The sequence below is a fragment of the Mixophyes fleayi genome, chromosome 3, assembly GCF_038048845.1.
Source record: "Mixophyes fleayi isolate aMixFle1 chromosome 3, aMixFle1.hap1, whole genome shotgun sequence".
NCBI classification, from domain to species: domain Eukaryota; kingdom Metazoa; phylum Chordata; class Amphibia; order Anura; family Limnodynastidae; genus Mixophyes; species Mixophyes fleayi.
Window position 1 is genome coordinate 240279192 of NC_134404.1, and position 27958 is coordinate 240307149.

At 46.4% G+C, this 27958-nt stretch overlaps 1 protein-coding gene across 1 annotated transcript; it reads right to left on the reverse strand.

Moving 5' to 3' along the window:
- LOC142142526 (uncharacterized) lies at positions 1-27854 on the reverse strand. The gene is made up of 6 exons (XM_075200409.1): positions 27684-27854; positions 27395-27478; positions 26575-26801; positions 3055-3169; positions 1768-1959; positions 1-5 (listed from the first exon to the last, which is right to left on the reverse strand). Exons 1-6 carry the CDS (start codon positions 27844-27846, stop codon positions 1-3), a joined length of 786 nt encoding a protein of 261 aa, XP_075056510.1. The 5' UTR covers positions 27847-27854.
- Positions 27855-27958: the final 104 nt, after the last annotated feature.

The following is a 27958-nucleotide window of genomic DNA, read 5'->3' on the forward strand; positions in this document are numbered from 1 at the left end:
CTAACCTGACATGTGAAAAAACACAGACAACACAGACAACACAGACAACACAGACAACACCAACAATACAGCATGCGTGCTACACAGACACCTCACATTTAATACTACTCTTCATTATTCACACAAAGTACTCACAACATACCCATCTCACAGGTAGCTCACTGGTTAGCACTTTTGACTCACAACACAGCAGACATGAGTTCAAATACTAAGCATACCCACAACTATTGTGTGGACTGGAATCATTATGCTAAAAAGAAATGCAGAAACTTCACACAATGTTTTGGTTTTTTTTTATTTTGATTTGTTATACACGCTCAACCACATTCCAAAAAATTCTCTCATATGTCTCCTGTACTTTTAGAAAATTATTTTTTGGGGGGGACTTTCGAAAAGCCTCAGGGTCCACACTTCACATGCACATTATTATGTCCATGCTGACATTTATTACTATGAATGGACTAAGAGGGGGGGTTTGTAGGGGTCAGCCTCCTTTGTGTTAAATGCAACATTGCCTGCAAACCGACTTACATCTGGATCCATGGCAAACACGTTATGTCATGTACTCTGCTTTATCCAAACAGAACGCTCACCACACTCCAGTACCATGGTCCTTTGCTTCGCTTGCACTTCTGCCTTACACCACTTACGCCACTTCTGGGTACACTTTTGAGGTTCTCTTCAATGTGTGACTGGCTTTGCTCTGATACTTGAACGTAACCTTGGACTATCACTACAATGACATATGTATTTTGGGGAATTGGTAACTAGCTAGGGCATTTGACTTTGGGGAATTTATCTTGCACACAGGGCCTACAGATGCAATACCTCTTATAGGGGTGGCTTGTTCGTGGAGGGCACATGTTTATTTTGGATTACATTCTAACAGCTAAAGAAATCCTTTTGTGCTATAGAAAGGATGTTATAAGCAAATCATCTTTCTTCCTTACTCTTTTCGGATTATTATATATATTCTTTTTTATCCTTACACCTACATGTTGTGTAATGAGATAAATAAAGACACACACACCAAAGTTTAATAAAAACATCAAGGCAAAAATAAAGCCCAGTAGGCCAATTTAAAATGTAAATTGGCAATAATTTGCCCTATATGGTTGTGGAGGACTTCCAGGTCCTCCACAATTTGGGCCATGTGGGCCATAAGTTCAGCTGCAGTTGGTGGTGGTGGAGGCCAATTGGCAGCTTCCTCCATGGGTGCTGAAATAAAATCAGAAAATAAACATTACATACATGTATACCTATTTGATCAAACAGACAGGATTTACTAGAGATGTGTACATTACTTTCAAATGTTAGGCCTGTATATACAGATGCATTTGGCCGCACAATACACGTTGTTAAGGCTTTGGTGTTGCATTTTGATAGATGTACTACAATCTGGTGTGCCCCAGGGAGAGGGGCGTGGACATGGTGGTATTAACAGCATTATAGGCCCCAGGGCAAAGCACTACAGTAGGCCATTACCTACACAACCACTCACAGCAAGTTTGATTCATTTGGCTTAGATTTGAAGTCCAAAAATAAAGAATAATATACTGACAAGTTTACAACGCTAACGGTCACATTTGTGTTGGCCCTGCCCTGTGTGCCCATGTGTTAATATGGTTCTGCCTGTGGTTTGAGTGTTGAATGAAAATAACATTTGTCACCATTTAATCCACATGTGTGACAGCAGGGATTTTTTAAAAGTTTAATGGACATCGCAATGTTATCCAAATGTGACAAGCCTTTGCAGTAAATACTTACTATCTCTTGATGCCTCGTATTCTTCATCCATCACCAGCTGCCCATCGTCCTCCTGTTCCGCCTGGCCGTGGGGATCTGACTCCCCCTCCTCCTGGCCCTCCTCCTGGCCCTCCGCCTGGTCCTCCTCCTGGCCCTCCACCTGGCCCTCCTCCTGGCCCTCCTCCTCCTGCTCGGCCTCATCCTCGGCCTGTACTGCCCCCACAGGCTCCAGGTCAGCTGGCTACTGCTCCTCCTCCTCATCCTCCCCCTCCGGCTGGTGGTGCAGCAGTAGTTGGCGGTGAGCAAACCGAGCTCAGTCTGTTGTAAACAACGCACAAATAAAGAGGGTATTGTAAACAGATTCTCCAGTGTAACAAACCACTAGTAGTACGATAATCATGTGATCAGACAAATGTAACTAAAATCTCATTGCCAGCAGACACAAATATTAGCTACTACAAACGCAAGGAGCTAAACATGATAAACACAAAGCATTTCACATGACCTACCACAAATGTTTGTTTTTAGTATAGGGATGCGGAATATCTCCGTGGCCTAGTGGTTAGCACTTTGCTCTCACAGCACTGGGGTCAGGAGTTCAAGTCCTGATTCATCTGTGTGGAGTTTGCAGGTTTGCTCCATACTTGCATGTGTTGACTACAACACTCCCAAAACATTCTACTGGCCTGGTAATTTGGAAATTTAAGAGATTGCCAGTAGTCTGTGTGGAAATGTTTGGGTATTTAAAGTCTGCAATCTACTATGGGGCAGTTATAGATATGAATGTGTCCTCTCTGCACAGTGCCAGTTAATTAGTTGTGGGATACTGTGGATGATGCCAATACTATAGAAATCGGCCTTTGTTGGGACACCCTCACAGTGCAAATAGCCAGTTGGACCTTCCACATCTTTGAAAATGAGCTAAGGGGTTTGGGTTTTCAAAGGTGCCTTTAAAATGTTTTGCCATTAATAAAAGCACTTCTGGCATTCAATTCTGCAAATGGTTTTTAAGCTTACAGCACTGGGGTCAAGAGTTTGAGAGCTTGATTCAGAAACCTGCATTAATGTCCTGAAGTTTCTTTAAAAATCATGTGGGAAAGTAAATGTTGAGTAGCCAAATGTAGGAGACAGGAGGAGACAGGAGCCAAAGCAGGATGGGTGCATTGGAAAGGGAATGACATTTCCAGTGTGGATAAAGATTGATATGTAGTGTAGTGGTAGGCCATGTCCAGTGATTTGGGTGAACATAGTTGGATACATATACTCAAAATATTTACACACGTTTTCTGAGATTAATAGAGAACTCACTTCTTGTGATCTCCTGACGGAGTTCAGCCAACAACTGGGGCTGACGGCGCCAGAGATCGCTCCAGCGCCTCTGGCGGAGACGTCTGCGGATCCTCTTATACGCCTGGAGTTTTATCTCATTAGAGACATAGCGGCATAGGGTACATTGTCCATGCCTGCAGTGAGGCACCTTAGCTCCCTGCGTGAAAAAATAGCTGCCCTCATTTTGCTATGTCCAAAAAAAATTTTTTTACAAAATGGAGGACTCAGCGCTCTGATTGGTTCTCTGAGCACGTATGGGCGCGCTCACGTCTCACGCGGATCTTTCTGACACCTGTGTGTAATGGTTCTCTCCCCCACCAAAAATATGGCGTCCGTCGCAGACAAAACGAATACTCTATGCTTTGCAGTGAGGAAACATCAATGTACACCTGGCTTCTCAATTAAATCAGTTTTTTTAATCCCACTTGTCCTTTTTCTCCTCTCCTTGCAAAGTTACAATTTCACTGAGCAGGCTCTGGCATACTGTGGACATGAGTTTTTTGGGACAGAGATTTGGCAAACATGTGTTAAAATGGGTAATGCAAAATGGGCCTACCTGGAAATACATGTTACTGATGTGTTTTATTGAGAATACATATACAATTACCCATTAGGCATAAGTAAACAATAGGAAGCATCATACTAACATAAATAAATAACATACAGTGTATCTGTCCAATTGTAAGCATCAAATGAAACTGAGCTCAGAGATGCTATGGGAATGAGTACCAACAAAATGAATTACTGGTGTTAATGTGTGCTAGGCTACAGCAGACACTCTAAGGGGACATGGGGATAGTAAGAAAATCTTACACCATATAGTGTCAGTTTTCCCCTTCCGGTAACTTGGTTTTGATGCTGACATTAAAAGGTTTTTGAACACGGAGTATAGATTTGTAGTTGTGTAATTATGAGAGAGGCCATTAGCCGAGGGAGTTTAAAATCATGTGGTGTGAAACTGATAATGTTACTTACCACTGGGTGGGGGTTTTAAGTCAGTGTTGGAATCAGCCAATAGGAAGGATGTGGGAGTGTCATGGAAAGAATACATCAAGCAGTGTGAGAAGGAGAGAGCTTCCTGTTTCCTGGATCCGGAGAAGCTGCAGCATCAGGCTTAGTATCTGGCTCCTCTGTATTTGTAGTTTTGATATATTGTGGTTTGTTTTGCTTTCTCTACCTCTCTCTCTCTGTTCTCTCCTCTTCCGTTTGTCTGCTTCTCCTGTCTATTTTTCTCCCTTTTTCTTAACTTTGTCCACCCTTCCCTGGTATGGCATCATCCCGCCCTAGAAGGTCCCGGTCCATTCCCGCCAGGTTTGCGGGGTCCCCCCCCCCCCCCCCCGTCGTCGCTCTCTGCGACTTTATCCCAAGCTGTTCCCTCTGGTTCCCCCCCTCGCACTGCCCAGTTACCTGTATGCCCCCCGGGTCCTCCCGGCGGAGGCATTTGTCTGTCGACAAGGGCAGCCGCCCGCCGCCCACGTGACTCGGCCGCCGCGAGTGTTTCTCGCGGGGCAGGGCCGGGTCGCACACGCAGGTCCAGGGCTCCGGAGCGGGCGGTTAGGCCGCTCGTGTCCGGAGCCGTTCACCGCATTAGGCAGGCTGCCAGAACCCGAGGCAGGGGATCTCCTTCCCCCGCGCCTGGGGCTCCCTCTGTGTCCCTGCCATCTTTAGTTCCCCCCCCCTCCTCTGGCGGGTCTCCTGACTCCCCCGCTATTCCTCCTGGTCATGGCGCTGGTATTCGGGTCCTGGGCCAGCCTGCGGTGGAGCAGGGCCAGGGGTCCCCTTATAGAGGCCTGGGGCTCGTTATTGTTGATCCTGTCGGTTCTCCTGGGTCACGAGGGCTGGGGGCGGTTGTTTTAGGGGCCCCCCCCTTGTCTTCTTCCGGGCAACAGTTCCCTGGGCTTCAGCCCCATACCCTTTATAATCCGTCTCAACAGGCCCCCCCCCTTCCTTCTCCCCCTCAACCCCCTTTCCTCCCTGTCCTCCTCCCAGGTTAGGGACCCCCCCCTCCTCCCTCCTCCTCCTCCCCCCTCCTTTTTTCCATGGACTCCTTGTATCAGGCTGGGGTGGGGATATCATCCAACAGGGCCCCTGGTTTGCTAGGCCCAGCCCCGGTTGGTTTCCCCCCAGGGATCGGGTTTCGGCCCATCAGCAGTCCCCTTCTGTTTGTTCGGCTGCTAATCGATCACTGGCCTCTGACACAGCCGTGATGTGGCCGTTGCAGCAACATGTCGGCCAGCAACACAGGGTGGAGGGACCCGCCCCCTCTTGGTCATTGCCGTACCCCCCTAGGGGTTATGGGTCTGTAGTGGAAGCGGGGAATTTGTGGTCGGCCCCTTATCCAGCCTTAGCGGGTCAGTACGTGCATTCTTATCCTCAACCCTCCTTGTTTACTAGGCCTAGCGTTTCTGGTACGGATTCGTTTTCTCTGGTTAGACAGCAAGGAAGTAGGGATCAAGGGGTTCCCCCTCAAGCGGTTTTCCTAGGTCATCTCATGGTTCCCCCCCGGTGTCTACCCCGGATGGGGTTCCTACTCAACAGTTGCATAACCTGTCTTCCCCACGTGCTAACATGTCTTCTTATCCAGTTTCACAGATGCAGCCATCTTCAGTGGCAGGGCGGACGGGCATGGACGGAGCAGGGTCGCAGCTGCACCAGGAAGAGGCAGCGGGGACTTCGACAGGGCAGCAGGGGTCGCACCAAGTCGTTTCTGAAGGCGAGGGCGGAGCGAGATTGGATCTGCAGGAGGCGCAGGGAGCGGTCGGTGAGTATGATGGTTCTACTGTAAGCAACACCTACATGTCCAGTTCAAGCATAGCTACCACCAGTGATGAGTCAGCCCCATCTTCTCCTAGGCAGGGTCAGCGCAAGCTCATTAAAATTCTTAACACCCACTTCGGGGGAACTAAGAGGAAGAGCGTAGATCGGCGGGAGGCAGCGTCTCCCACTCCGGCTGGAGGTCCCCTGGTTAGATGTGAAAACACGGCATTGTTGATAGGAGTTAGGCGCAGCATGAGGCACAAGATCAAGAAAGGTCATTATGTTGATATATTTGAACTGACGAAGGTCGCTCAAAAGGAGTTGGCGGCTGCGTGCATGCGAGGGTGAGTCGGGGAGGATGCTTACAGAAACTTTTCGAACTGGCTGACAGGGTATTGCGTTTTCTCAGCTTGTTATTTGGAAACTAGACCTGATGCACTTATAGACGTATGGAAATACCTTCACCTTATTAATGAGATGCATAGTTGTGAACGCCCAGGTACCTGGAGATTGTACGATAAGCTGTTCCGCGAGAAGGTGCACGGTCAGCTTTATATGCCCCTGGCTTTTAAGGATGTTGAGATCTGGTTAAGATTAAATAGAGCCCAGGTGTGGGAGGTGAGCATGGGGTACGGTCCCCCTCAGTTAGCCAGGTTTCCGTATGGGGGAGACGAGGTGCTCCCCAGTCTTCCAAAAACCGTTGCTTCGCCTTTAACAATTCCTCATGCGGGAGGGGGGATTCGTGCCGGTATAGACACGTCTGCACCAATTGTAGAGGTAGTCATCCCCTTAAAGAATGCCCTAGGGGCTCCGTCGGAGTCGGTAGGGGACGGGGAGGGGCTGGGGGTTCTGTCTAAAGCGGACTCCCCCATTATATTCCCTATCCTTTGCAAATGGCTGTCCCTTTACCCAGATGCGGCGCAGGCCTCTTTTCTTAGGGAGGGTTTTCGCCTTGGTTTTCGTCTTCCCATAAATAGTGGGGTGGCGGGTACTGCCGCCAGAAACCTTCGCTCAGCGTATGTACACCCCGACATCCTAGCGGAAAAAGTAGGTAAAGAGATAGGCCTTGGTCGCATGGTGGGTCCTTTTTCATCCCCTCCCATTCAAGACTTAGTCATTTCCCCGGTGGGAATAGTACCTAAGAAGGCCCCAGGAAAATTTAGGTTAATCCAGCATTTATCTTACCCGGCGGGTAAGTCAGTTAATGATGCAATTGACCCCCAAATTAGCTCAGTGGTGTACCAGTCCTTTGATGATGCGTTAGCACTAGTGAGAGAATTTGGCAATGGTGCGCTTATGGCCAAGTTGGACATAGAATCGGCTTTTCGCCTCCTCCCGTTGCATCCAGAGTCCTTTAAATTTATGGGTTTTAGAATTCAGAACCATTACTATGTGGATCGGTGCCTGCCAATGGGCTGTTCAGTATCATGCGCATATTTTGAGGCGTTTAGTTCATTCCTCCATTGGTGTATCGGGGCAGGGACGGGACATCGCGGCATTGCGCATTATCTGGATGACTTCCTGTTTATAGGTCCGGCTAATTCCCCTAGTTGTAAGGAAACACTGTATGCTGCGCAAGCGTTATTTCGTGTGATGGGGGTGCCAGTAGCTGCAGACAAAACGGAGGGCCCGGCCACATGCCTGAGGTTTTTAGGTATCGAAATTGACACATTGGAAGGTTGTTGTCGTTTACCATCTGATAAAGTGGCTAAGTTACAATCCCTGATACGAGAGGTCTTGGCTGTTCCATCTTGCACGTTGCGTAAAGTTCAATCGTTGCTAGGCTCTTTCAACTTTGCCTGCCGAGTAATACCCATGGGCCGAGTATTTTGTAGGAAGCTTCAGCTAGCAACGTCAGGCTTGCGTAGTCCCCATTCCCAGGTGCGTTTGTCGACAGAGATCAGGGAGGATCTAGGCATATGGAGTCGTTTTCTAGTGGTTTTTAATGGTGTAAGAGTATGGCCAGCACCCGCAGTAGCTAGTACATCGTTGGATTTGCATACAGACGCAGCAGGCTCGAAAGGTTTTGGTGCCTTTTTTCAAGGGGAATGGTGCGCGGCACCCTGGCCGCAGTCATGGAGATCCGAAGGCCTGGTGCGAAATCTTTTAACGTTAGAGTTGTTTCCCATCGTTGTGGCTTTGGAGCTGTGGGCTGTCCGGTTGCGCGGCAGGAGCGTGGTTTTTTGGTGCGACAACTTAGGTGTGGTGCAGGCTATTAACAAGCAAAGCGCCTCCTCACGCACGGCGATTAATTTGCTCCGTGTCCTGGTGTTGAGGTGTTTAGAGTCTGATATTACCTTTCGGGCACGTCATGTTCCTGGCGTGGATAACCAAATAGCTGATGCTCTTTCCCGTTTTGAATGGCAGCGTTTCAGATCTCTGGCTCCACATGCAAGTTTAACCGGCTTACAGTGTCCTCCTTATGTTTGGCAGATGGTCCGTTAGGGATAAGGTGGCTAGCAGAAGCGTCCTTGGCTCCGGCAACTAGAAAATGTTATCAAGGGGCATGGGAACGTTGGTTGAGTTACTGCGCATCTTGCAACAGCGACACTTCAGGTCAGATTCCCTCCATTACGGGTTTTATGTGGAAGTGTTATAACGAAGGGGTTTCTAGATCAAAGATGGGGTCCCTTTTGGCTGGTATTTCATTCACGGCTAAGTTGAACAGCGCGCAGGATCCCACAAAGTCATTTATCATAACTAAAGCACTGAAGGGTTGGTCCAGGATTCAGCCTATAACTAGTGACACACGCCGGCCGATTGACGGGCAAATTTTAGCCAGATTGATTGCGGCGTTGCGTAATTTAGCTACAGATGACTATGAGGCTTTGCTATTCGGGCTGGCTTTTTCAATGGCGTATCACGGAGCCTTTAGGGTTAGTGAGTTGGTAGCCAGATCTAAGAACGACATAGGGGGAGCTTTGTTGTTTAGAAATGTTATTTTACAAACTAATGTGATACGTTGTAAGATAGTCAAGTCCAAAACGGATCAGTTAGGCAGAGGTCATTGGTTAGCGATTACGGAGCAGCAGGAAACATTCATATGCCCGGTCAAGCTGGCCAATCAATTCGCTAAAATTCGCCCCCCAGGGAAGGTTTGTGGTTAAGTCATTCGGACAATACGCCAGTAACTAAATTTCAGTTTAGCGCTTTGTTAAAACGGGCCCTTGGGGAGGTTGGCCTTAACCCTGTTGAATATGGCACGCATTCTTTCAGAATAGGGGCGGCCACCGCCGCTGCAGCCAGAGGGGCATCTGTCAATGAGATTCAAGCGCTAGGGAGATGGAAGTCACAGGCCTATAAGAAATATATCCGGCCGGATAAATGAGCCTTGTAAGGGCTCTTATATATATGGTCACGTTCTCTCCTTATGTCTCTCATGGTTCTTTATCGCTTTCATCTCTTCTTTTCTCATCTATCTTGGTGACCCAGGGTTATGCTGCTCGCTGTGTTAAACGGGGGCATGGAGGGATTTTTCCTCTTGTTTTCCTTGGCAAGGCCTGATTAGTGTGTGTGCCTCCCGGGGTTTACAAGGGGTTTTTACCTTCATATGGGTTACCAATTTTCCATTTCATTTTGTTAAGAATTAAAGAATAAAGATAATTTCAGCTTAGCGAGACAAAATAGATGAAAAATAAATAAATAAATCAGTCAATAAACGAGACAAAATAGATAAAATCAATTGCTTTTAGAACTAAAGATAGGATCTTTTTTCCTTTCCAATATTCAAATTTAGTTGGGGTGGCCCCTCTGGTAGGGAGGGGATACCTCAGCGAAGTGTTAAAATTGAAATAAAAATAAAAATAAAATAATAATATAGTTCTGTTTTTTAACACGGTTGTTTGGTGGATCATTTCTCAGATACGGTTATGATTGATGAGACTATTCATTTTGTTTTAGGTTTTTCGGTGAAGAAGACAAGGATATGGGTTATGGGTCATTCATTTATCTTTTGGGCTGCGAAGCACAGGATAGCGGAGAGGTGGTCCGGTTTCACACACCCAGTTGACATCCGCTGGTTGGGTAAAAGGGGCATGGTATGGGCGGCTTTGATTCCCATGTTAGGGGAAGAAATAGAAGAGCACGGTACCCCGGATATAGTGGTCGTTTATTTGGGAGGTAATGATGTAGGAAAGGGCAAATCCCTTGATTTAATCATTAACATTCGGGAAGATCTTGCGCAAATACATGCCCGTTGGCCTTCAATGAAGATTTGTTGGTCTAACATAATACCTCGGTTGTCCTGGAGGTCATCTATTCCCCCGGCCACATTGATAAAGGTGGTTAAAAAGGTAAACAGATACGCAAGGCAGAACATTAGGGGCTTAAAGGGGGTTGTCATTAGTCATCCTGGGTTAACAGTGGACAAGAGGCATCTTTTTAGAGCGGATGGGGTTCATTTGTCGCCAGAAGGAACGGATTTTTTCAGAGCTCAAGGGTTTAGTTCTTTCTTTAGGTGGCGGGCCGCGTGGTCCGTAGGGCACTCGGCTTTGGCAGGAGAGCATGGCAGCCATAAGTTTGTTAAACATACGGTACTTAATGTGTTGGCAATATAGCCTTGGTTCCCTCAATGTTATTAGACTTGTTGATACTCTAGTAAGGAGTATCAGGTTTTGCCTAGAAAGGGCTTGACCAGTTTGAGTTCAGAGGGTATTGAGTTAATCTTTAGTGTATAGTACCGGCCAATAGATAAGGTGTTAACCTGGGTTGGTGGAAAGGAGGCGATCTTCCACCGTATTGGCTTGTGTTGGTTTTTTAGCTGGCTGCCCTTGCTCTTCGCCACCTCTATAAAGAAAAAGGTCCAAATTGTTTATAGTTTTTGATAGTATTGATAGATAAAATAAAATAAAGATAAATAAAATAAAATAAAATAAAAATAATTTAAAAACAAATAATAATGTAATAAAAGGACCTTTTTTATTCCAAACTTAAGTCAGTGTCCGTGTCTTTATTTTATGGTTGTATATGTGGGTTTGTTTAAACAAAAGGGGTATGCATTGAAGGGTAGTCAACACTATGCATTTTATGGCTTTTCAAAGTAGAACAGTAAGAATGTTTGGGGAGTGCTTTGCCTACCTGCCATTTGGATTGAAATATGTGTTTTAATTTGGTGCATGCAATTTTTGGACTCTACAAGAAGTTGTGTCATGGTTGTGCACAATTAACATTAGCCCTCTTGGTAGTGCTTACCTTTACAAACCACTGTGCCTGTTGGTCACAGGACGGCCATGCAGACATAGCATATTCCTAGCCTATTAGGTACTTAGCCACACCAAACTTTGCTTATTGATTGAATATAATTCTAAATGCACCTTTGTGTCAACCACTATGTTTGGCCTGGGGTTTTGATTCTCACTACAGATTGTGTGCCAGTGTTCAGTACTTACTGCTTGCCAATCTGGAGTATGGTCACTTTGCTGTGTGAGCAGAATTACATTGTGGCCTCAGAGTGATATTATGTGTCACACTTTGAAAGTATTTGAGCTACCACACACGTACACACACGATAAAGCAGGCATCGGTCTTACTCTATGTTACGAGCCGCGGTGGTAAGCCGCATCCTGGCGTGAGGTAGCAGCCGAGCACGTGCATTAGTTTCAATGCACTGTTATATTTGTAGAGGTTGTAGGGACATCCTCCAACTCCAGGGGGAGCTCTTGCATGATTATATTGTCATTCATACATGTTCCTGGTTGTAATATGTCCTATGCTAGTTCCCAGCTAGTAATTAATCAGCAGCCTCCTGAGGCTGATTATCAGCCTGTGCTCCTCCTTTCTGATTTGACCATCATAGTATTTAAGGCAGTGAGGACTGGGCCTCACTGCTGGTTATAGTTCTTGCTCCAGTGCTGTAGCCTGCTCCCTGCCTGCTCCCTCTCTGTACCTGCTTATCCTTGATCCTGTTTACCGTTGCCGAACCTTGCTTGAATATTTGACTACGCTTGTCTGCCTGTGCCCCTTGATTTATTGCCTGGACTCTGATGCTGCCATTTCGCCTGTGACCTCTGACCTCAGCTAGTCTACTGGATACTCTGTTTGCTGCCGTTCCTCGACCCTTGCTTGGATTTCACTCTGCTGGTTACTCCTATACTCTTTCTCCCCAGTCAGTGCACAACTCACGACCCTCTGTTGTCTGCGGCCAAGTCTGTCCCCACCACTAGGGGCTCCAGCGAACACCAGACTTCAGAGCAGACTCCGGGTGTTGATGTACTGGCTGGACACAAAATATGTCCAACATAGAAATTACTCACACACACTACTTGCAGATATTCCCAACATGATTGTGTTTTAAGGTTAGCTTTTTGCAAGCCCCATTAGCAATGTGAATGCTAGTGCAAAATAACTAATTCTTACTCCCCAATCCAATATGAACATTTTAGGTAAAATCCATAATACTTGTACCCCTGAATTTCAAGGCCACAAAATACACAATTTGATAGGTGTGTGCAAACTAAAAACCTGAAATTTCACACACATATTACTAGCCTTCAAAGTGTGTATATGTGTGCTGCTGCAAAGGAACATTGCATGACTGCACCAATACACAATATAGCTTAAGTGTAACACCCAACAGTGCTATCCAAAAGGGAAATTCAAAATTATGTGGAGACCAACTCCAACATATGCAGAACTTGCATCTGACACAAAGACCTTGGCCTTGAATAAGTGGACTTTGTGTGTAGCATTTGTCTGTGGCCACAATTTCAAACAAAGCTGTGTGAGTTGCAAGTGTTTTTTGGGCCTGTTGGTTTCAATGGGTCCTAGTCTAGGAAGTGTGGCAGCCAATGCCATCAACATTTAAGAAACACTGACAGAGGTGTTCTGGTCATCTCTATAAGTGCACAGACCATGTTGAAAGTGCATAATACCACATTCTAAAACATGCTACACCCAAAGAGACTATACTAAATACACAAATATCTCTAATATTAAAGGTTAAAACCACTACATATAGTGTGAATTCAGGGGAGGGCCATTATGTGGCTAATGCCCCCAAAATCAAACATGCCATCAATATATTGGACAAGTAGACATGTGCCTAAACATGCCCCAAAGGACTATGTTTGGATCCTTGTGTATGACAATACAAAGCACAGCAGTGTAGTAGTCAGCAGATACTTGATTGGGAGTGCTTGATGACACTCATGCATGGTCACATTTATTGTTAACAAACATGAATCTATAGTTGCAGCAGAATACATAGCAAATAAGACAGTGGTCTGTGTGCCCAAGTTACTTGCATCAAGAGTAAACAATCTGGGCAAAGTCAAGAAACATAAGCAGCATTGGAAAAATACTTCAACGTGTAGTGACACACAAACTGCTGAACTCCAAAAGGCACACCAGCTTGGCCTGTTGAATGTAAAAACAAAACATTGCTTCAGCAAGATTAGCTCACATACAACGTATAAGAATGTACTTAGTACATGCCTTGGTGCACATGATGGTGTCCCCTGTAATGTAACCTAGAAAGTGTCTTGTAAGGTTCAACACATTACTCTCTGTAATATTGCCTTGTGAGTTTTTCATATAGCTTGATTTAGCTGTGTGTTTTGCATCATTTGTGCCTTGAAAGTCCAACCCCAAAATAAAGTTCCAAAATGTGCAAATTGCCTATTGTGCACAAGCCACAGCACCAAATGAACCTCACCAAAGTGTCACGAGCCGCGGCGGTACTCACAGCCGCCGCGGCTCGCTTCCCATGCGCCCCAGCGTCCCAGCCGTCACCTTGACGACCGGGACATCATTTCCTCCTCCTGTCCGGCCGTCACCAGGGCAACGGCCGGACGCTAGTTCATTAGCGCTGCGTCCCGGAGGTGTTGGTAGCCGGGCACATGCGCATTAATTGCCAGTCTATAGGGCTGATTATCAGGCATTAGCCTGCAACTGGGTAGCTCAGGGACAAGCCCTGATTGGCCCTGCTGGATACTTGTAATTACTCTGCAGGAGTGTCTTCCACTGCTGATTGGTCCTTGTCTGTATTTAAGGCAATGAGGTCTGCTGCCTCATTGCCGGTTATAGCTTCTGTGCTCCAGTCTGCTGACCTGCTAGTTCCTGATCCTGTATCCTGATATCTCTATTTGACTCCCCATGTATGACCCTTGGCTTGAATTGGACTTCGCTTGTGTTTCCTGTGACCCTGATCCCGGACCTGTCTACCCGTTCTGCTATCTGCCTGTGTCCCCTGACCTCAGCTTTTCCATCGATACTGTTGTCTGCTGCTGGCCTTGACCTTTGCGTGGACCTGACTCTTCTTGCCTGGGTTCTCCCCAGCCGGTACGCACTTCACGACCCTCTGCCAGTCTGCGGCCCAGTCTGTCCCCACCATCAGGGGCTTCAGTGAACACCTGACTGGCAGAGTAGATTCCGGGTTGTGTTGTGCCGGTTGGAGGGGTTCCTAACATTATAACCGGCCCACTCACGGAGACGAGGTTAGAATGGATGCAAGTGGATCTACACCGTCTCCGGCACAAACCCTAGCAGGCCATGTTGAGTCCTTGTATCAGATGATGCAGGGATTGGCTGAGCGTATGTCTGTTCAAGAAGAAGCCACAAAATCTTCACAACCTACTCCAGATCCCACCTGTGAACCCAAAATGAATTTATCGGATCGGTTCTCCGGAAATAGAACCCTGTTTCGGAATTTCAGGGAGAGCTGCAAACTCTATTTTCGGATGAGACCCCGCTCCTCCGGTTCAGAGCAGCAAAGAGTCAGGATTATTATTTCCCTTCTACAAGGTGACCCCCAGTCCTGGGCGTTTTCTTTGCGACAGACCAGTCCTGCCATGCAGTCCGTAGACTCTTTCTTTGAGGCATTGGGTCTACTGTATGATGACCCGGATCGAAGTGCCTCCGCGGAAGCTCATCTACAGGCCTTGAAACAAGGCCGACGGTCGGCAGAAGAATACTGCGCTGAATTCCGTAGATGGTCACCTGACAGTGGATGGAACGACCCCGCCTTACGTAGTCAGTTCCGTCTCAGCCTATCGGAACAGATCAAAGATTCTTTGGTGCAATACCCGTCTCCTAGCTCTCTGGAGGATCTGATGCACCTCTCCATTAAAATTGACAGGAGGTATAAGGAGCGGAAAACTGAAAAGGAGACATCATCACCTCCATCCGCCTTCGTTCCTGTTTTCCCGGATGGTGAGGAGCCAATGCAATTAGGAGCATATCATCTTTCCCCTGAGGAAAGAGACAGGAGACGATCACAAGGCCTATGTCTGTATTGTGGCACAAGAGGCCATTTCTCCCGTTCCTGCCCAAATAAGCCGGGAAACGAGCATGCCTAGGGAACGAGGGGAAAGTTCACTTAGGTCTGCAAATTGTCTCCCCGAAAAATGCGGTATTGATCCCTGCACAACTCACGTTCAGTGCTTGTTCTGTGGGTCTGTCGGCCTTCATTGATAGTGGAGCTGCAGGCAACTTCATGGACTTCGAGTTTGCCCGCTCTGCTGGAATTCCGCGGGTTAAACTCAAATCTGCCATCACGGTATGTGGTTTAGATGGTACTCCATTGCCAGGCGGTAAGGTTACCTGGGAGACCCCGCTACTACAATTGAACATTGGGGCTCTCCACTCGGAATCCATAGTCTTCCGTCTCATCGAATGCCCGTCAGTTCCTTTGATTCTAGGCCACCCCTGGCTATCCCGCCATAACCCTGTCATAGATTGGGCAAAAGGTGAGATTGTCCAGTGGAGCTCATATTGTTCACAGTCTTGCTTGACACTACCTCTGCGTGTGGTTCAGTCCATTCCGGAGCAGCTTCCTTCACAGTATCATGAGTTCTGGGATGTCTTCTCCAAAAAGGCTGCTGATACTCTACCACCGCACCGGGAATTCGACTGAGCCATCAAGCTAATTCCAGGTTCTAAACTACCCAAGGGACGCTTGTACTCTCTCTCCGGTTCAGAGACCAAATCCATGCAGGAGTACATTGACGAAAATCTGGAGAAAGGCTTTGCCAGGCCATCCAAGTCTCCAATAGGAGCAGGGTGCTTTTTTGTGGCCAAGAAGGACGGTGGACTCAGACCCTGTATCGATTATCAAGGGCTGAACCTTATTACGGTTAAAAACACCTATCCCCTTCCTCTCATCTCTGTACTCTTTGACCAATTAAGAGGAGCAACTGTCTTCACAAAAATTGACCTTCGTGGTGCTTATAATCTCATATGCATTAGAGCAGGTGATGAGTGGAAGACGGCATTCAATGCGCTCTCGGGCCACTACGAGTATCTGGTCATGCCGTTTGGCCTTAGTAATGCTCCTGCCGTTTTCCAGGATTTGATTAATGAGGTGCTACGTGAGTTCTTGGGACACTTTGTTGTTGTCTACTTAGATGACATCCTCATATATTCAAAATTGTTGTCGGTGCACCAGGGTCATGTCAGTCAAGTCCTACAGAAATTGCGGGAACACCATCTCTACGCTAAACTCGAGAAATGCGAGTTCGAGGTCCAGGAGGTATCCTTCCTGGGCTATATAATCTCCTCAGAAGGTTTCTCCATGGACCCAACCAAGGTCCAAGCAATCCTGGATTGGGTACAACCCAATAACCTCAAGGCGGTCCAGAGGTTCCTGGGATTCGCCAATTATTACAGGAGATTTATTGGCGGCTTTGCTGATATCATGGCTCCTATCGTCACCTTGACCCGCAAAGGAGGTGATCCAGCTCTTTGGTCACAACAGGCCATAAATGCATTCGAAACCCTGAAGAAAGCTTTTGTATCTGCTCAGGTCCTCAGACACCCGGATCCTAAGGTACCGTTTATTCTTGAGGTAGATGCCTCTGATGTCGGGGCTGGGGCCATCTTGTCACAAAAGGATCCCCAGACCCATCGCTTACATCCATGTGCTTTCTTTTCCCATCAATTTTCCTCAGCGGAAACTAACTATGACGTGGGAAACCGAGAATTGCTGGCAATTAAATGATACCTTTGAGGAATGGCGACACTGGTTGGAAGGCGCTGCACACCAGATCTCCGTTATAACGGATCATAAGAACCTGCAGTATATCCAGTCAGCCAAACGCCTGAACCCCCGACAGGCTCGGTGGTCGCTGTTCTTCACTCGGTTCAATTTTATTATCACCTATCGTCCTGGTTCTAAAAATATACAAGCGGACGCCCTGTCCAGAAGTTTCCTGGCACATCATGCTCCGGTCACTAGCCCAGAGCCTATTGTTCCTGTGTCGATGATCCATGCCGGATTAACTCAAGACTTGAGCTGTACCTTACAAAGGTTCCAGAGGTTGGCTCCTGATAACACTCCGGTAGGATGTTTGTTTGTCCCAGTTCATCTAAGGAAGACTGTCCTTGCTGAAGCACACAACAGTAGGACTGCTGGGCATCCTGGAATCTACAAAACACTAGAAATCCTTTCCCATACTGTATGGTGGCCGTCTCTGTCTGCTGACGTCAAGAGTCACGTCCTGTCCTGTGAAGTTTGTGCCAGGAACAAAGTTCCCAGGACTCGCCCGGTAGGTCAGTTAGTTCCGTTAGCCGCTCCTGCTAAACCTTGGACACATCTGTCCATGGACTTTATAGTTGATTTGCCACCCTCTGCGGGACACAATACCATTTAGGTCGTGGTAGACCGGTTCAGCAAGATGGCACATTTCATTCCGCTAACTAGGCTTCCTACTGCTCGAGATTTGGCCGTCTTGTTCACTCAACACATTTTCCGCCTCCATGGACTCCCTACGGACATAGTCTCCGATCGAGGTTCCCAGTTCATAGCGCAGTTCTGGAGATCAAGATCAGTTTGTCTTCTGCGTACCACCCTCAGTCAAATGGGCAGATTGAAAGGGTTAACCAGTCCTTGGAGAAATTCTTGTGATGCTACACATCGGAGTTCCATGACAACTGGTCCTCCTTGTTGCCCTGGGCAGAATTTGCCTGTAACAACTCCTGTCACTCATCCACCAAAACCTCTCCTTTTTTTGCAATTATGGTTTCCACCCCAGATCTAATTCTTTGTATTCACTCCAGTCTATTGGTATCCAGGAGATCCGTTCCACTGCCAGGGATCTCAGAGTTATCTGGAAGAAAGTACACTCATCTTTAAGACAAGCATCACTTGTTGCAAAAAAAAATTCGGACCGACACCGTACCACCTGCTCCCTTAAGGATGGCCAGAAAGTCTGGCTGTCTACAAAAAATGTGTAACAGGGGGTTATTCTACCGCACCAACTATAGGATTCTTACCCAGTCTAGTAGGAAAATATTCATAAGTAGTGTATGCTATTAAGTTATATATCATATAAATCTATTTAGCTGGGGTGCTACCTAGAAACAAAACAATATCATAGGTAGGAAGAGGAAAGGACAGAAGTTTCTTTATTTAGGTGCACAGAATCCTCTATAATTAGTTATTCTACTATATATGTATTCGATTCATCCTTTTGTTAAAATATAACCTTTATTAAAGTTGATTTAAAAAGCGAAAATATGGAATAAAAAGTATACTTATAAAAAGTGATCTTGATAATAAAAGCTGGAAACACTACCATCCTGTACCTGAGCTTCTGTGCTCCAGTCTGCTGACCTGCTAGTTCCTGATCCTGTATCCTGATATCTCTATTTGACTCCCCGTGTATGACCCTTGGCTTGAATTGGACTTCGCTTGTGTTTCCTGTGACCCTGATCCCGGACCTGTCTACCCGTTCTGCTATCTGCCTGTGACCCCTGACCTCAGCTTTTCCATCGATACTGTTGTCTGCTGCTGGCCTTGACCTCTGCGTGGACCTGACTCTTCTTGCCTGGGTTCTCCCCAGCCGGTACGCACTTCACGACCCTCTGCCAGTCTGAGGCCCAGTCTGTCCCCACCATCAGGGGCTCCAGTGAACACCTGACTGGCAGAGTAGATTCCGGGTTGTGTTGTGCCGGTTGGAGGGGTTCCTAACACAAAGTACTGTTTTTGTGACAGTAAAATTTCGACCAGCAACAACCCTTTACTCTTACTTATTATTCAAAACACTATAGATACTTTCATTCATCCACTGCATTCCCCATGGGCACATCCTCCCAAACATTGGGACAGCTGGTGTTCCATATTAATCTACATCATTTGTACACAAAATTATTTCATGCCAAACATCAATAGAGAGTGAAATTGGAAGGGAGATTTTGCAACAGGTGCCTATAAAACAGGAGCAGTTATCTAGGTAGCAAGTGACCCAGAAGAGACCTGTGTCTAGATGGACAATGGAGTGAAGGATGTATAGGGTGTTAATCAGTGGCCAAAGCAGCAGAGAGTTACAATTGAATGAGCATCTCCAAAACATTCTACATAATAATTGGAGATAATAATTTTACAGTAAGCAACTGAAACATTAAAAACTATTAAAACAACTCCTTTCTAAGCATTGCTTAGAAGTGTAGCAAGACAGCTCATGCAGGAACCCATAATGCCTGTCTTCTATGTTTCAAATATCAGATAGAAAGCAAACAACTTTGGGCCAATTTAAAGTAATAAATTTATTGCCTGTGTTCTTTGTACACACCTGTACTTTCAAGCATTAAAATCTACAATATGTTATCTTAACTGTAACAAGTCCACAAATGACATAATAGTAGGGATGTGCACCGGCCACTTTTCGTGTTTTGAGTTTTGGGTTCTGATTACCTTAAGGTTTTGGGTAATAATGGGATTTGCCAAAACACCGCCCTCAAGGTTTTTGTTTTTGGGTTTTGGGTTCTGATTTTTTTTTTAAAAAGCATAAAACTGCTAAAATCCTGCTTTTTGGTTTGTTTTCACTCCTATGCTAATATTATTAACCTCAATAACATTCATTTTCACTCATTTCCAGTCTATTCTGAACACCTCACACCTCACAATATTGTTTTTAGGCCAAAAGGTTGCACCGAGGTAGCTGGATGACTAAGCTAAGCGACACAAGTGGGCGGCACAAACACGTGGCCCATCTAGGAGTGGCACTGCAGTGGCAGACAGGATAAAAACTAGGCCCCAAAGAGCACATAATGCCAAAATAAAGACGTGCAAGATGGAAATGTCTTTGGGCCCTCACACCCACCCTTATGTTGGTGAAATAGGACATGCACACTTTAACAAACCAATCATTTCAGCGACAGGGCCTACCAAACTACTGTGGCTGAAATGATTGGTTTGTATGGGCCATCACACAAAAAAAGCAATTCATCTCTCCCTGTACAAAGTAAACTGGCTCTACTGAGGCAAGATGTCGTCCTCATCCTCATCCTCCGATTCCTCGTCCCCTTCAGTTGGTACTTCCTCATCCTCATACATTATCAATTCGTCCCCGCTGGACTCCACAATCACAGGTCCCTCTAGTCTCTGGAGGCTATTGCTGGTCTTCATTGAAGAATTGATAATTCATTTTGATGAACATCATCTTCTCAATATTTTGTGGATGCAACCTCCTTCGCCGCTCACTGACCAGGTTCCCCGCTGCACTAAAAACTCTTTCGGAGTACACACTGGAGGGGGGACAACTCAGGTAAAATAGAGCCAGTTTGTACAGGGGCTTCCAAACTGCCTTTTTTTCCTGCCAGTACAAGTAAGGACTGTCTGACATGTCTACTTGGATGGTGTCAGCAAAGTAATCCTCCACCATTTTTTCAATGGTGACAGCATCCAATGCAGCGACAGTAGACATGTCAGCAATGGTTGGCAGGTCCTTCAGTCCGGACCAGATGTTCTCTGCATCCCCGCCAGCGGGTCGTTTATGAAATCTCAGCTGTTTCCTCGCAACCACAGGTGTCAGAGACACAACATACGCTTTAAACCGAGGATCGAGCACGGTGACCAGAATGTATTCCTCTGACTTTAAAAGAGTGACCACCCTCGGATCCTGGCAAAGCGTACGAAGGGCTACATCCACAAGAGCTACATGCTTTGTGGAATCGCAATGCTTTACCAGCTCCTCCCTTACTTTCTCCAGCTGCTTCTGCAACAGCCTGATCAGGGGAATAACCTGACTCAAGCTGGCAGTGTCGGAACTGACTTCTCGTGTGGCAAGTTCAAACGGCTGGAGAACCTTGCACAACACGGAAATCAGTCTCCACTGCGCTTGACTCAGGCGCATCCCCACTCCTTTGCCTTTGTCGTAGGTGGCTGTGTAGGCTTGAATGGCCTTTTGCTGCTCCTCCATCCTCTACAGCATATAGAGGGTGGAGTTCCAGCGCGTCACAACCTCTTGTTTGAGATGATGGCAGGGCAGGTTCAGGCTTTTTTGATAGGCTCCAGTCTCCAGTCAGTGGCAGAATGGCGAAAGTGTCCCGCAATTTTGAGGGCCACCGCAAGCATATCCTGCACACCCCTGTCACTTTTCAGATAATGCTGCACCACCAAATTTATTGTGTGTGCAAAACATGGCACGTGCTAGAAATTGCCCATATGTAATGCCCGCACAATGTTACTGGCATTGTCCGACACCACAAATCCCCAGGAGAGTGTAAGTGGGGTAAGCCACTGCGAGATGATTTCCCTCAGTTTCTCTAAGAGGTTGCCTTCCTTGGAACGAGCAGACATTTCAGAGATGCTGCTACTGATGCTGCTGCTGCTATTGCAGCAGCAGAAGGCGATGCATCTACCCAGTGGGCTGTCACAGTCATATAGTCCTTAGTTTGCCCTGAACCACTTGTCCACATGTCAGTGGTTAAGTGGACAGTGGGTACAACCGCATTTTTCAGAGCACTGAGGACACTTTTTCGTACATACCGGGTATTGCCTGCCTAGCGAAGTGGAATCTAGACGGGATTTGGTACGGGGGACCCAATACCTCCATCAACCTTTTAAATCCCACTCCACTGATGGCGAACACCGGATGCACATCTAACACCAACATAGCTGTCAAGGCTGCAATTATCAGCTTTGCTATAGGAGGACTGCTGTCGTACTTCGTGGTCATGGCAAACGACTGTTGTACGGTCAATTGCTTAGTGAAAGACGTAGCGGTCTTCTCTGGGATGACCGACTCCCAGCAGCAACAGCAGCAGCGCAAGTAGTAGGCGTACCGCTGCAGGATCCTCCGGAAGAATCCCGGATTAAAGAGGACTCAGTCATGCCGGTGACATGGCCTGCAGGACTATCTCCCATCCAGATCGAGGAGGAAATTGACGAGGAGGGTGTTGCTGGTGTGGATACAACGGCACCAAGAGATTTAGGTGTCCCTGGACTGCTGACGGTCTTAGCCACAGTTCCTGAACTAAACACAGATTTATGAAGGTTCTTCAGGTGACGTATAAGGGAGGATGTCCCTAGGTGGCCAAGATCCTTACCCTTGCTTATTGCAGCTTTACATAAGGTACATATGGCAATACATTTGTTGTCCGGATTGGGATAGAAATAATTCCAGACCGAAGAGGTGGATTTATTGGTCTTCTGGCCAGGCATGACGATGGGCTTTTTCATCCCATGGACAACAACTGTTTCCCCCCCTGGGGCCTCATTTAAGAAAACCACATCAGCATCCTCCTCAAGTCCCTCCTCAGCGCCAGCTACATCAATATCCTCCTCCTGGTGTACAACATTGACACCTTCATTATCCAAATCTGTAACTGCACTGTGGGTGATCCTTCCAGCATATGCAGAGGGCGTACTGCAAATGGTGGAAGGAGCCACCTCTTCCCATACAGTGATGGGAAGGTCAGGCTTCGCAACCACCAACACCCTTGGACTCGCCTTGGGGATTTGTGATGCCATGTCTTTAGAAGGCAGAGTTGTTTGCTGTGTTTTTGATGACAGCTTAACTCTCTTAAATTTTTTAGAGTGGGGGGGGAGGAGGAGGGCTTAGATCGTTGGGTGAAGCTGAACCACTAGTCATGAAAACGGGCCAGGGCCTAAGCCGTTCCTTGCTACTCAGTGTCGTAAATGGCATATTGGCAAGTTTACGTTTCTCCTCAGATGATTTTAATTTCTTTTTTTTTGATCATTTTAGTGAACTTTGGCTTTTTGGATTTTACATGCCCTCTACTATCACATTGGGCATCTGCCTTGGCAGACGACGTTGATGCCATTTCATCGTCTAGGTCATGACTAGTGGGAGCAGCTTCAGCATTAGGAGGAAGTGGTTCTTGATCTCTCCCTACTTTATCCTCCAAATTTTTGTACTCCATTATATGCAGCACAAGAGAGCGTACCCCTAAACCACACACAGCGCCGGTGCTAGGGTTCACGGTGCCCTAGGCAAAATTTCGCGCCCCCCCCCGCCACGAACACACTAAAAAAATAAGTAGATTTTACTTACCTTTTCTTTCTTTTCTCTAGCTTTCGCGCCTTCTTCACACAGGAGGCGGAGTGATACATGCTGGAAGGGGCGGGGGGCGCCGGGAAAGAACTTTATTAACACTGTCAGTGAGATACTTCACCGATGCGCCGCGGACACTGAAAAACAGCTGCGGCGGGGTCCTCTCCTGGGCCGCTGACTAGATTAGAAAATCTAGTTAGCAGCGCCCTGTAGGTCCCGGCGCCCTATGCAACTGCCTAAGGTTGCCTAATGGGAGCGCCGGGCCTGACCACACATACCCGGAAAAGGCTTTAAAAATTATATGCGGCACAGGACAGTACCACTGGACTGGAGTTATACAGCAGTACCAATGGACTTATACTGCAGGATCAGTGAACTTATGGCAGCACCACCACTGGACTGAGCAGGACAGAGCACAGGACAGCACCACTGGACTGAGCAGGACAGAGCACAGGACAGCACCACTGGACTGAGCAGGACAGAGCACAGGGCAGCACCACTGGACTGAGCAGGACAGAGCACAGGGCAGCACCACTGGACTGAGCAGGACAGAGCACAGGACAGCACCACTGGACTGAGCAGGACAGAGCACAGGACAGCACCACTGGACTGAGCAGGACAGAGCACAGGACAGCACCACTGGACTGAGCAGGACAGAGCACAGGGCAGCACCACTGGACTGAGCAGGACAGAGCACAGGGCAGCACCACTGGACTGACCAGGACAGAACCACTGGAATGAGCTGGACAGAGCACAGGGCAGCACCACTGGACTGACCAGGACAGAGGACACCACTAACACACCCTCCCTCTTCCCTGATCAATGCCCGAGTGAAGATGGCGGCGGCAAGCGGGGACTAATATGAATCCGGATCTCGCGAGATCCGACGGCGGGATTATGACGTTTTGGCTCGTTTTCAGTTTTGAGATCGGCGGGAATACCCGAACAGTGCTCGGATCGGGCTCGGATCGGCACTGTTTGGGAGTGTTCTGATTTCTTCAATCCGAGCCCGCTCATCCCTACATAATAGGACCATAAATATATACTTACAAGCTGAAAAAAGGCTACAAGTTCATGTCAGTTGCCTTCTGGATGCAATGGACATTTGCAATCCACCTTGATTAATTATTATTTTCAGGTGAGCCAGACATGTCCCAGCTAAGGACTGTTAGTACACAAAGAAAAGCCTTTAGTTGTGCTATAAACACAACAATCATCAACATTATTGTTCAAACTGTTCTGCCTATAAAAGGCACATCTGATAAGCTCCATAACTCCAGACACGGGCCTTCCAGCAGCATTTCTATTTAGCAGAAATCAAAGGTACACTTTTGATTCCCTCCCAAGTATCTGGTCCCAACATTTGTATTTGTTTCTTAAAAAGAAAAAGCCCTTGACATTAATCCCAATACAATACTTTGTGTGGACTGGCAGATATTACCCTAAGTGTGTCAAACCATATTTGATTGTTTTTTTACCTTGCAAATCATTGTTGAATGTGAGGTGTGCAGGCTCCACATTTTCCTGAGGGCTGGTGATCTATGGAATAAACATGCACCATGGAAATTTTGATATACCACGTAAGAGTTTAAATAATAGGTATAAGATTGAAAAGCTTTACAACACCACACCCCTAAAAAAGGTTACAATTCAATAGTCAAATAACACACATTAAAATGCACATTACATCTGTAAAAAAAAATGCACTGTTATTGTGCAACATCAAACATCTTACAAACATTTAAAGTGCCTATAACACAGTAACTTTAAATTAAACTCAAAACAAATAAAATAAAATGGAAATAAGGAAATCACCAGCAGCAAAAGACAGTACAACCTATTTATTTCTAACAAATTTTTAGTCTGCAGGAGGATGTCTTTTATAGGGGATTGTAATGAGACAAGTATATGCATGTGTATAGGCCAGGTATCAGCTGACAGGATCTGATGCTGGGTCTATGCAACGGTGGTTATGACTAAGGGCTAGATTTACTATCAGGCGTGTTTGTAAAGCCGCCGACTTTCGGCGGGTTTGCCGGCGGTTTATCCATCGCCGGATTTACTAACGCTAAACCCGCCATCCAAACGGCCAGAAATGATGTTTTCAAACCCGCCTCTGTATAAAGCGCCGTGACGGTTTCAACAATGCTCCACATACAAACAGCCGGATTTACTATTAGGGGGTTTATAAAGGCGCCGGAAAACCGCCATTCAAAAGACCAAAATGAAAGCGCTGCTTGTGAGCGGCGAGATTGTTCAAACAGTGTGCTGTTTGAGGTATTTGGTCAATCTGAACAGAAGGGAAAGGGCCATTTCATGTGCAAAGTTTGTCCCTTTGGGATTGTATATGTTAAAAGGCCAGTGTCTTGTAATGGCAGTGTAATTTGGGTTTCTTTTTCTCTTCTGTTTTCCCACGATGCAATTTTTTTACTAAGTTCAACATTTGTTTAATATTGCAACAAATCCCTTAACAGAGTGTAAAAGCAATTTTAACTGTACTCAATAAAGAATGGGTTTCTGGCTGATGACTCCTCTGCTGCATCCTCACACATCTGCACAGCACAAATTCAGGCACAAACCCACTAGTAGAGGTGTGTTATAGCGTACATTTGTACTTTGGTAAACCAGGTTCAGCTTACTAGAATAATCTGGTGGGGTGGTTATGTATGCACCTGAAAAGGGGTCTGATATTATCCTGGCTGGCTGTTTTATACATAATCTAGCATTACATCAATTTACCCCACCGATTAGTGCAGTACACACTGAAGCAGAAGGGGTCTGTGTCACATCTGGTGATGTGCAGAGCACAGAGGGCGGAAGGCAGATTAGAGTCCGTCTCATTACAAACTACTACACAATAGGAAAAACATTTATTTCTCTAAAATGTGTTTGATGTGAGTGCAATGTTTGTGACAGTCAGAGGGCAATGTGTAAATGATTTGAGTGCCTAGTTTTTTAAAACATCACTATACTCTTGTTTAATTAGCAGAAAATAAACACTGACACCATAGAAATTTAACTGCATTTATTGCAGTACAACACAATAAATAATAAAGGATAATGCTTATACAAAGTAAAAAAAGCATGAGGCAATAGTCATGTGTTAGCGCTAGCGACGCCTTTTTGCTTGCATATCGCTATGTTTTGCCCCACTCTGTCCTCTCCCTGGCCCACCCCTGGTGCGAGCACCTCTCCTTGGAGGAGTACTCTGTGCCGATCTGCTTGGCGTACTAGCGGTACTTGTGGTGGCCGAGGAAAAGGGTGAAGGCAAGCGGGCAATGAGTTCTTGCTGCAGTTGGCCTGCCAGCCGGGTCAGGTTCGCATTCCCCTCGCGAACGGAGGAATTTAATGCCTCCACAGCCCCAGTCATTTGGGCCATCTGCAGATTGGATTGCTCCCAGGCATTAGCCAGACGATTGATTGCAGCAGGAATTTGGCTATTTGTGCGGTGTATCCGCCTCAACTGGGCCGCAATTTGGGAAATGTTGTGAGTTTGGCTCTCCATGAAGACTGATTGCTGCTGCTGGAAAGCACCAATAGACTGCGCCATTTCACGGGCTGGGTCCATACTCTGAGGTGCCGGCTGCTGGTGTGCTGGGGCTTCAGCAGGGCCAGGTGCAACATCCTGGAAACCAGACACAGGGGCATCCACTGTTTCCAGGGTGATTATGGTTTGCTCATCTGGCTCAGGGGACATTTGGAGGGACTCCACCTGAGGTGCCTGGTATGAAGAGGGCCCTGTGTATGAAAATGACGGTAAGTATATAGGATATAATATGTTTGTATATTGCATTCTGAACACTTGATAGGAAAGAATAATCTTTACAAACTACAGATTGTTTCACAATTTTTGCATTAATGATTTATTGTCCTATGCTACCTGCTTAAGGATGCACATATTATCCTTTTAATACCCAGTATCATATGAACTATGTATGGTTGAGGGGGCTAAAAAAGCATAGTATTTGTAACCTACAAATATTGTGATTTATTACGCAATATCTGGCTAGACCGTGCCTTGGGGTACACAAATCCTATTTCAGTCCTCCCTCTGTGTAGTACATGCTGGGTATTTTGACTTAACTGCGTGTGTAAAAAAGTGAAGACGTTGCCTATAGCAACCAATCAGATTTGAGCTCTCTTTTTGTAGAATGCAATAAATAAAGTAAAGGTATATTCAGATTGGTTGCTCTAGCCAACATCTCAGTTTAGTAAATGTAGCCCTAAGGTCGCATAGCACACCATATTTTAATAAAAAAAATTTTGCCAGCAACATTTCCACAGAAAAACAATTAACTCCATTATTTAGCACAAAAACATAAATCACACACCTGCTTGCTCTTCTGTGGCCGAATCTCTGACTGAAGGTGGAGGTGTAGCTGTAGGAATGGGACTCAACTGTGGTCCAGGTGAATCTGGATGTATTAGAAAAAGCATACAATGTATTTGCAGCAAAAAGCCTTTTACAAATAATAAATCTTTGGAAGACATGTGTTTGCACATTAAAAAACAGTTATAAACAAAATTATTGCCCTTTACATACTGATTGAGTAAAAAATACACTTTTACAATAAAAAAACATTTTCAATATTGTTAGCTTAAAAAGGACAAATCACTCACCAACTCCTTGGGCAAACGAGGGCGAATCTGTGTCTTGCACATTAATTCCCTCCACTATTTCACGGGGCATTATCTGCCGCAGCTCCTCCTCATAGCTGGTATATTCAACGCGAAGAGGGGGGCCACCACCCGTGCGTCTTGTGGACCTCCTTTCCTGGGCCATTTTTTCCTTCAACCTCCTCTTAATGTCCGAAAATCTCTTGCGGCAGTGCGCCACTGTCCTCTTTAGTGGGCCCACCGCGTTAACAGCGTCGCACACTCTCCCCCACAATTGG